At 37.8% G+C, this 9,857-nt stretch overlaps 2 protein-coding genes across 3 annotated transcripts; both read right to left on the reverse strand.

Moving 5' to 3' along the window:
• Positions 1 to 106: 106 nt before the first annotated feature.
• Positions 107 to 6,125, reverse strand: Smc1 (structural maintenance of chromosomes 1). Its single transcript, XM_076441638.1, has 19 exons — positions 5,755 to 6,125; positions 5,553 to 5,673; positions 4,925 to 5,024; positions 4,658 to 4,836; positions 3,976 to 4,579; positions 3,473 to 3,901; positions 3,173 to 3,384; positions 2,930 to 3,098; positions 2,729 to 2,851; positions 2,525 to 2,656; positions 2,387 to 2,452; positions 2,153 to 2,310; positions 1,993 to 2,090; positions 1,601 to 1,905; positions 1,249 to 1,524; positions 987 to 1,166; positions 727 to 905; positions 483 to 660; positions 107 to 402 (listed from the first exon to the last, which is right to left on the reverse strand). The coding sequence occupies exons 1-19, from the start codon at positions 5,864 to 5,866 to the stop codon at positions 334 to 336; spliced, it is 3,690 nt and encodes a 1,229-aa protein (XP_076297753.1). The 5' UTR covers positions 5,867 to 6,125; the 3' UTR covers positions 107 to 333.
• A 358-nt stretch (positions 6,126 to 6,483) lies between these two features.
• Prx5 (Peroxiredoxin 5) lies at positions 6,484 to 8,629 on the reverse strand. 2 transcript variants are annotated; one of them, XM_076441643.1, is made up of 5 exons: positions 8,500 to 8,629; positions 7,369 to 7,480; positions 7,120 to 7,254; positions 6,895 to 7,026; positions 6,484 to 6,798 (listed from the first exon to the last, which is right to left on the reverse strand). In XM_076441643.1, the coding sequence occupies exons 2-5, from the start codon at positions 7,468 to 7,470 to the stop codon at positions 6,607 to 6,609; spliced, it is 561 nt and encodes a 186-aa protein (XP_076297758.1). In that variant the 5' UTR covers positions 7,471 to 7,480; positions 8,500 to 8,629; the 3' UTR covers positions 6,484 to 6,606. The 2 variants fall into 2 exon arrangements, with proteins under 2 accessions (XP_076297758.1, XP_076297757.1); XM_076441642.1 differs by lacking the exon at positions 8,500 to 8,629 and having other exon boundaries at positions 7,369 to 7,915.
• Between the last annotated feature and the right edge of the window lie 1,228 nt (positions 8,630 to 9,857).

Here is a 9,857-nt window from a genome sequence, read left to right on the forward strand (position 1 = left end):
CATTGTAAATTAAATGTTAAGAATCCGTCAAATTGTCGTTCGCTAATAATCAGCAGAGAACAGAATCAAGTTTAAACACCATGCTCAAGTGAATAGAAAATAGAAATAAAATACAAACAAAATATTTTATTTCAAATATATCTCGTTCCATAATTGTTTCTTTTTTTCAATGTTTCGTTACAAATTTCAGCAATAAAAACGTGATCATCTATTTCGTCATTGCCCGTAACACCTACTGTCTTTTCTTGTAAATTAAAAATTACAATACAAAAAAAGATGCAATTGTAACAATTAAAATTGAAATATATAAATACTAGATCTATAATATATTCATTAATTAATGTGCGTGGGATATACAGATAGATCAAGTGTTACTGCTTTACTTTCTAAGCACTCGCCAACCTGAAATTTAAAATAGATTAAATAACAATACTAAAATGATTATTAAAAATGGTAAAATATACACATGAACAAGTGCTCACGTCAGGGCAAATGCCAATCAACGCGTCAGCGTGGGAATAAAACTCTTCCTTCAAAGATATAACAATGGTTTGCAAGGAGCTTGTCTTGTCACGTATGTAACTTGCAACTTTTCCTATATTAGTGTTATCCAGTGCGGCATCGATCTCATCCAATACAAAAAATGGTGCTGGTTGGAAACTGTAAACACAACTCATTTGTAACTCGTACCTTCAAATAAATGAATAATTACACAAATGGAATTACCTATGAATTGCAAACAATAAAGCCAACGCGGCGACAGTTTTCTCTCCTCCAGACAAATTCGACATTGGCTGGAATCTTTTCCCCGGGGCAACACAATTATAATTAATACCATCCAGGTATGGTTCTTCTGGATTTTCTGGACCAAGGAACGCCTGGGCAGACTGATTTTTTGCTAGACTCTAAAATACCAACAATTTCCATTAATTAATTCTAAGTAATTAAAGAAAAATAGGTATCACGAGTTGTCGACAAACAATAACCTTGTAAATCGGATCGATCTCGTTGGCCACGTGCTCGAAACATGACATGAATCTGTCGTGCCTCTCTTTCTTGATTTTCTCGAACTGTGTTTTCGCTTTCTTCGCCTTTTTCCGAGACTGCTCGAATTCTTCGTTTGTCTCTTGTAATTTCTCCTTGGCGAGATATAATTTTTGTATCGCCTGAAAAAACACCAGAAATATTTTCTTCACATTTATCTCTTCACTTAAGTATTAGTGCATTGCGAGATTTATTATTTATTACCTTCATATTGGGAGCTTGAATTCTTTGAATGGTACTCTGTAAATCGTTAATCGACTTCGTTAGTTTGTCGCTGGTTTTCTTGATATCGTCATCGTCCACATCCTTCAACATTTCAGGGAGAAGACCATAATCGATGGTGATTCGTCTTTCTCGTTCGTATTGCTGCTGACTATTCAAAGTTGAGTCAATATTTGATTCTGTGTTGTTAGCTCCACCCGTCTCGTTAGCAATGTCCTCCATATTCCCGTGGAGCATTGGGATTGCAATATCCTCCATCTAAATATCATTGTTACTATCGTTAACATTTTCTTACAATTTGTACAGCTACTTAAACATTATTCCTACGACGTACCTTGCACTGCATCAGTATAGCGTGGCGGTCAGCTTTCTTTTGCTCAATTTTCGTTTCGATACCGTTCAACTGTTTCTGGGCAGCTTGTATGTCTTTCGCGATTGCCCCAACCTCGCGTCTCGCTTTGCCAATTTCATCGTCCTTTTGGTCAACCTCCATTTTCTTCATGTTCCGTTCTGATTTCAATTGTTCCATTCGAGTCTCATCGTGATCTATCTCCATTTTCTGATTAGACTCAACCTGCCTTGCAGACTCGAGCTTGTCTTCTGCATCTTGAACCGCTCGTTCCCAACGTAAAACGTTGCCTAACAAAAATAACATAAATTGAGTACCTCTAGTCTACCAAAATGATCTCTGGAAAAAATAAGACTATTGTTAAGAAATTTACTTACTCTCCGTGTCGCGTTGTCTCTCAAAATCTAATTGATTGTATATGCGGTTGCATTGGTTCTCAAATTCCATTCTCTTCTTTGCTCTTTCCTGTTGTGATCTATAATTCACAATTTTTTTAAATTAATTAATATTATTTAAATTATTACAAATAATACACACCTTAACTCTCTTTCTTCGTACTGGCGAATATTTGACACGCCTATTTGCTCGCAAAAACTGGCGAATACGTCATCCTCGACATTGTTCATCTTCTCTTTAATATTTTGTATTTCTTGGTCCCTTTCGGCCATAGTTTTCTCAATAGCAGTGATCGTTGGCTACACATACGAATTAGATGAATGCAATTGTTGTGTTTATCAACTTAAATGAATGTAAAATAATATTTTCACTTACCCCAAACATGTTCAACTCATTCTGTAAACCTTCTAATTCTACCACGAGTGTTGAAATTTGTTTTTGCTGTAATACATATAATATTTAAGTACACATTAACAAAATAAGGTAACATCACATATTACTTTATATACTCACAGTTTCAAGAAAATCATTCTTGCTATACTTCAGCCGTGTTTCTAATCCACGTATTTGCGATTCAACTGTGTTCAATTCGGACTCTTTCCGAGACTTTTTCAAAGACTCGCGTAACTCTTCCGTTAATTTTTCCTGAAAAATATTTGGAATATGTTATATCCTGATTCCGATTGAGAAATAAATAATATTTTTATAAAATCTTGCCTTCTGTGCTTTCAGTTGAGACATTTGTTTCTCGTCCCACCGTTTCGCTTTCTTTGCAAGATCCAAACTACCGCCAGATATAATTCCAGCTTTTTGATAAAACGTTCCATCTAACGCAACACACTGTAATTGGAAATATACATACATTGATATCTATAACTAGGCTCATATTTGAAATAAATAAATAAATAATGTACATACATCGTATCTTGCTTTTTTGTCCATTTCATAAGCTACTTTATTCGCATCCTCAGGCGTTTCACACACTAGAGCATTATTCGTAGCAAACAACACAGCCCTGTCAATATCCTTTGGAGAAAAATGCAAGACGTCGTACAACAATTTTACATTTTTTGGTTCTTGAATGTTTCTGAAAACAGTATATCATTCAACACATGTTATGATTTTCTTAAATAAACAAACTTAATTAGTTCAGACAAATACCTAAGCCTTTCTTTCAATGGCTTCGCTTGAATATAATCGAGAGGAAGAAACGTTTCTGGTTCGAGATACTGTTCTTTGAGGTACTGAATACACTGTCTAGCTGTTTTCTCTGTATCGACAACAATCGCCTCCATGTATTTACCGAGAACTTTAGTAATTGCAACATTGTACCTCTTGTGAATAGGTTCGCACATATTATACATACGATCGTACTAGGAGCAATAATAATAATAATTACAATAAAACTCCTACAAGGAAAATTACATTACATACAGAAACTTAATGTGCAATATTTCTTACCACCCCAGGGAACAAACGCTTAAAATTTTCTACAATTTCGGTTTTCTTCTTAGTCCTTGACACTTCGTGCTTGTCAACCTTCGCGTCGCCCAATTGCTCAGAAATACTTTCCAATTCTCGTTGAAGGTTCTGTATTTTATCTTTGGAAATACCAACGTCCGACTGTAAATCAGATCTCAGCTTCTTCTGATCCTCCAAAGCAGCTTCCGACGTTTTAATATGTTCCCCTAATTTCTCTACTCTCTTCGTAGCTTCGTCTTGCATGTGACCTTTCTGTTTGTGCTTGTTCTCTATCTCGGTTTTCTTCCGTCCTTCGTTGTCGAGTCTGTCTTGGTCAGATTTTTGTTCGCGATTAATGGAATCGAGGAGTTGCAGATACCTTGCCGACTGTTTGCCTGCTTCCTCTTTCAAACGATTGTACTCCTTCACCTTGGAATCATTTTATAATTATTATGAGTACTACATTTATATTGTAATTTGACCAATTTTATTGATTTTTATACCTGTTCGTCTTCAAGTTGTACGTCTCTTCCTTGCAGCTGCGATTGCCCAGCGATACTTGCTTCGTAGGCTGCTTTAGCTTCCTCCACTTGTCGCAATTCTTCCTGAAGCTCATTTATATCTTTCTTATGAGCTTCATCCGCGATGCGAGCTTGAGCCAATGACTTCCGTGCGGATTCTACCTTCTTCTGCATATGCGCAACGCGTTCCTTCGCTTTGATAAACGTTGGTCTTTTCTTTGTTATGTCCGCTTCCACCTCTCTGATGTCCTGTTCGATTTTGGCGAGGTCCCTTCCCAACTTTCCAGCATCTTTTTTCTTTTCTTTCAAAACCTCCTCCGCCTTCTCTTTCTTCTTTTCTATCTTCTCGATCTCGTGTTGCTTTTTCTTTTGCAACACTTCTAAACTCTCTGTGTTCTTCTCATTATGAAACAAACGAAACAATTGCAATTCAACTTGCTTCTCTACGTATTCTTCCTTCAAACGTTGATATTTCTCGGCTTCTTCCTTCTCTAGTTTCGCTTCTTTTCTCTCAGCGGCGATCCCCTTTTTCTTCTGATACGAGAACTGTGTTTCCTCTTCTGCCTTCAACATTTCTGTCCTCAATCTATAAGATATTCCAAGACACGATAATTACACACATTGTATCATTATTATTCCAGGTTTAATATAATTGTTTATGTACCTTTCATACTCTGCTTTCAGTGCTCCCGAATTACTAATCTCTTCGAACAGTGCAGTACGCTCTTTCGGATTTTTCATAGCAATTGATTCAACAGCTCCTTGAAATACAAGAAAATTCTTTGCTTTCACGTTAATGCCAAGGTGTTCCAATTCATTCAAGTATACTTGACTCGTGACAACCTATACAATGAGCACATCAATTATGTACAAAAATTCTTCACTCGAGTTAAATGTATTCTAGTAAGTTCACATAAAATCGTATACAAACACTATTATTTATTCTATGTTCGGAGGAGGATCCTTGCACAGAACGCATAAAACTTTTCTCACTGCCATCTTCCAGTTCAAAAACAGCGGTTACAGATGCGCTGTAAGTTAAAGAAACATCTTTAAAGTTCCCTAATCATCTTAAGGGAGTAGTCTCGTTTCCAGGATTGCAAAGATCAATCTATATCGAAATTAATCTAGGCCACAGTCATCCTCAAAAATCAAGTAATTTCCATTATTTAGCAGCGTAATTTGCACTATTCGGAAGCTGCGACAACTACATGCTGCCAAATAATGCAAATTACACCTCGTAGATGTAAAAATAGGATTTTTGAAGACAACTGCAGCCTAGGTTAATCGTAACGATCTAACATAACATTCTAGCATGTAATTCTTGCAATACGGTATATACAGGGCAACTCATTTAATCGTGCCACCCAAATGTTACTTGTAAACTCTTCGTTGTAAAACATTTTTATTTCGCATAAAGATCCGCAGTCTACTTATAGCGTACTAATTAATGTTTCGATAGTTTGCTTCATTCTTAGTTTACATTTTACATGTACATAATCACTGGATTGTTACAGTCTCGTACAAGTTTACATTCTGGTGTACAGAGACAGAAATACCTTCGAGCAACTGGCATTCCTATCGATGCTCCATGGATCAGCTCGCTAAAACGTTTCACACGTAAACTACTTGTTTTCTCTCCCATCACGAAACTGATGGCGTCCATAAAGTTGGACTTTCCTGCGTAAAAAGAATACGTGTAAAGTGTGATGACTGAAAAGCTAAGAAACTGGCATTGGCAGAATCAAAAACATAACCTACCAGATCCATTTGGTCCGATAACAGCGGTAAACGATTTCAAAGGACCGATAATAAGTTTCCCTTTGTACGACTTAAAGTTATCCACTTCGATATGCTTCAAAAACGCCGGCATCTTTGCAGTGAATTAATAAAATTTCACACGTAACAGCAAAATGGCATAATTGCCGCCATAAAGTTTTCAACACAAACAAGCACGATATATCAACAATTGGTTTTTCGATGGGTGCACTCTGAAATTGGTCACGTAAACCTGGTGGACAATTATTCAGACATTTTTCAACATTTCCGAACACGTAGCGTTTTTGGTATTTTATAAATTATATTTTGTTACGTGTAAAAGTCGTCCATTTTATAAATATTAACAAAATGACGCCTGGTATAAATAATGAGCACGGCTTTTCATTGGTCGATCTCGTTCCGGGCAGGAGCGTACCCGCTCTTCGTATAGTTGGGCGCGAAAGTTTGTTTCAGAAATACATTTTTCTATTTATTTTCATTATTCATTATTAGACTCCGGATCTTTATGCAAAATAAAAATGTTCGGCAGCGATTGTGGGCAGCAGGAGTTAAATAAAAATTTATTTCATTCCCTAATAGTCTTTTACACCTGAAAACATAACATTCTTTTTAGATTTTTATAAATTTTCTTTGTTTTATATTTCACCTAGCCAATTTCTTCATAAATGCATAAAGATCCGCTGTCTGTTAATTAATATTTAACAAAATACATTGTAGTTGCAAGTTGCTAGATTTATTTTATAACTGTTCGACAACAATACATCAGGTCTGATAAATTAAGGTGCGATAACAATTATCATAGTAAATCTACTACAGAACACTCGGTATGCTTTTTTATACTTTAATATTTTCAGCCAGGGAACAAGTGAGTCCTGTGTTGTCTGGTTCGACGTTTAATTCTTTAACCACTCCGTTCTCGAGAAGCATAGAATATCGTTTGCTTCGCTTTCCACCCAATACAGCCAGATCTACGGATAGTCCTAACGCATCTGAAAACTTGGCTGCAGGGTCTGCTAACATTCTCACCTAATTGAATGACAGTATAATGAATAAATAGAACAAGAAATAAGGCACATATTTGGGTGATTCCAGTAGAGCACACTATATAATTTTTAATAGTACCTTGCCCTCTGCCCCATGCTCTTTACCCCAAGCAGCCATAACAAAGGGATCATTTACAGATATGCAAAAGATTTCTGCAATTCCTTTGTTCCTCAAGTCTCCTGATTTTTGTACATATCCTGGAAGATGCGTCTGAAATGATCAGATCATGAACACACTGTGGATTTTTATGCAAACCGAAAATTGTGTAAATAATATTATCAGAAAATTCAAAATGCAAATTACCTTTGAACAACCTGGCGTAAAAGCTCCCGGCACTGCGAAAACCACGATTTTCTTGCCAGTTGCAATTTTGGCAAGATTCACTTTGTTAGCTGGTGTGTCCTCGAAAAGGTCGACTTCAGGAAGCTTGTCACCGACCTTGACACATGAAAGTTTATGTTAAAACGATTTTCTCGAATATATTAGGATTTATAATGACATAAATTATGAGAATTTCGAAGGAATTTTTTATGTAAATACACCGAAACTCACAGCGATAACCATGTTTTGAGCGGACGTGCGAAATCCTTTGACGAGACAACTGAACGACGATCGTTCGCTGATGAGGATTGCTTTGTTTATGAGCTGGTTCATCTGTCTGTGTCTATGTAGCAACCACGTAAAGCAATATTGACACTGTATAATCAATGTTTTCCAACAAAATTAATTACAACAGATTCGGCTTGGTTAAACTCGGTATCACTAGCCGGCGTGATCAACGAACCGTATTGCGCAACAATCCCGACTCATTACATAAATATAATATCTTGTTTTTCGTGTATTATTCATATTTTTACGCTAATCTTATTGGCGTAGTGAGAACGGTGAAGGCCATTAGTGGCTTACACTCATTATTATTTTATAATACTGTCAAGGGAAGTCTCAGGGTTTGGTGGAGGAATTGATTCGACATGCCATGTCATAGATTAACTTAGTCTTTCATTGTAGCTCATTTCTACGCACAAATCAAATTGTGACTGGATAAAATTTCAGTTTATTCTTCTGGAATTTTTCGGTACATACGCGACACGATTTTGTGTTCGACGTTACAGATCACTTATGGATTTGTTAGCAGGGATTCAGTGTTCAATATACTTTGTTTCTGCTGTGGGTTAATGTTTCTAAACTTGTAAAATCTCGGTTTATTTCGTTACGAGATACGATAGAACCTACCCATACAATTTTTGCATTAAATAAACGTTACATTTATTATTTCCTTTTAATATTAGAATATGTAATATTCATTTACTATTCGAACTTGGTGCAAGATTTCACGCGCATGCGCGGCCAAAACAGTAACGTATCTATAGTATCTATATTAGGAAGATAGGCAGAGCCCGAGGCAGTTATATTGGCGGGAATGTACCGAAACAATCTGTTCCGAACAAAAAGACTCCAGGACGTGTCCTACGAGTTACAAAATAAACACAAATACACATGTTATACATTCATTTTTCAGTATCAAATCATGTCAATTTTTTAAATTCTGCGGGGTGCTCAAGGTACCCCATTTTATCGAGAATCTTACTTTACTGAGGCTGAAATCATCGCACATGAGCGTGAAATCTTGTATCAATATCGCATTGTATCGCATGCGGTTTCGGATCTTACAATCTGACATACCGACAATGTTGATACAAAAACCAAATGAACCACCTTGACTTGAGACACCGACCAGATACTATTAAAGACTGCCAGCCTTATGGGAGTTCGTGTCACTCGAATATTTCGGTGTTCTCTTACGCCCTCTAAGGGTCCATTCCGATTCACGCATGATGCGCATACACTGTATAGTGTAGTATAGGCAGTATAGGAGTCTCTATGCATACACTATACAGTGTATGCGCATCATGCGTGAATCGGAATGCACCCTAGGTGTTAGGATGTTGCACCCTGGCGTCTGTGTGGAGATCGTGTTGCGAATGTGTTGGAGAGCTTGTGTCTTTTGCCATTTTTTAAATATAGCGCTAGGTAGGTAGATAGCTCACCTCTTGGTGTGACTGTTTATTCTAACAAGTAGGTAGGGGCCAGGGCTGGCTACCGCTTTCTCTTTCGGGTAAGCCGCAATTCGCACGGTAGTCAATCACTGGAAGAGCTCGAAGTTTCGTCTCGAAGCTAAATCGAACGAGGCATGACGTTCGAATTGATGCTTCGAGCTCGATTCTTTCTGCTCGTGTAGCTTTTCGCGGACGCGGACGCGAACGCGCGCGGATTAGGATTTCGAAACGTTGCGTACCTGCTCGATCCGCACCAGCGGAACGATCGGCTTCTCTCGAAACTTGTGATTCGTTTCGAAAGTCGTCGACCGTTTTCGCTGCGAGCACGTTTAGGGTTTCAGATGTTTGGCGGACCGTCGAAGAAAAAGAAGAGGCTATATGCCGAAGTGGCCCCGAGAAATTGTCGCTCAAGAGGGCAACTACAATGGCCTCGCATCTTCGGATGCGAAGTCATTTCATTTATTTCTACCTTGTCACTGTACTTGTCTGAAGAAGTAGTTAGTTGTACACATGGGCAGGCCTCGCCGCCCCAACGATCAGCGGAGATGGGCACGTCCGCGATTTGCAGTAGCGTTGCGAGAAAAACCACGCGTGTTGCATTAGTCGTGTTTGAACACAGATCAAAGTTAGCGTTGCGGAGATACATTAACTTGGATATAGTTTGTTTAGAGTGTAGCGTTGCGAATGAAATAGTCGCGTTGTAAGATTACATTTCATTTTGATTGCTGCTTGAAGCAATATTTAAACAATAGCAATTTTATAGGAGTTTAAAGTTTGTATACTTGTTTTGCAAAAAATGTAGAGTAGTCCTTTGGATCCTTTGTTCTTTGAATTAGTGTTGCGCAGTAAAAGGATCGCGTTTGCTTTTAGCCCTTCGACATTTCAGGCGCCCATGCTCCAGCTGCAACGATCCACTGCAAAATAGTGCAAAAGTGGTTGCAGTCGATACGGCTGCCGGGTGCGGTGTAGCCCCACTTCGTAGAT

Source organism: Lasioglossum baleicum, chromosome 16 (assembly GCF_051020765.1).
Source record: "Lasioglossum baleicum chromosome 16, iyLasBale1, whole genome shotgun sequence".
Lineage (NCBI taxonomy): Eukaryota > Metazoa > Arthropoda > Insecta > Hymenoptera > Halictidae > Lasioglossum > Lasioglossum baleicum.

Coding starts and splice junctions, on each gene's coding strand:
- Smc1 (XM_076441638.1), bottom strand. CDS start 5,866: ATGCCGGCGTTTTTGAAGCATATCGAAGTGGATAACTTTAAGTCGTAC. Junction 2,311..2,386: donor ATGAGTTGAACATGTTTGGG/GTAAGTGAAAAT, acceptor TCGTATGTGTAG/CCAACGATCACTGCTATTGA. Junction 2,091..2,152: donor TACGAAGAAAGAGAGTTAAG/GTGTGTATTATT, acceptor TGTGAATTATAG/ATCACAACAGGAAAGAGCAA.
- Prx5 (XM_076441643.1), bottom strand. CDS start 7,470: ATGAACCAGCTCATAAACAAAGCAATCCTCATCAGCGAACGATCGTCG. Junction 7,027..7,119: donor TTACGCCAGGTTGTTCAAAG/GTAATTTGCATT, acceptor TGATCATTTCAG/ACGCATCTTCCAGGATATGT. Junction 6,799..6,894: donor AGCATGGGGCAGAGGGCAAG/GTACTATTAAAA, acceptor TCATTCAATTAG/GTGAGAATGTTAGCAGACCC.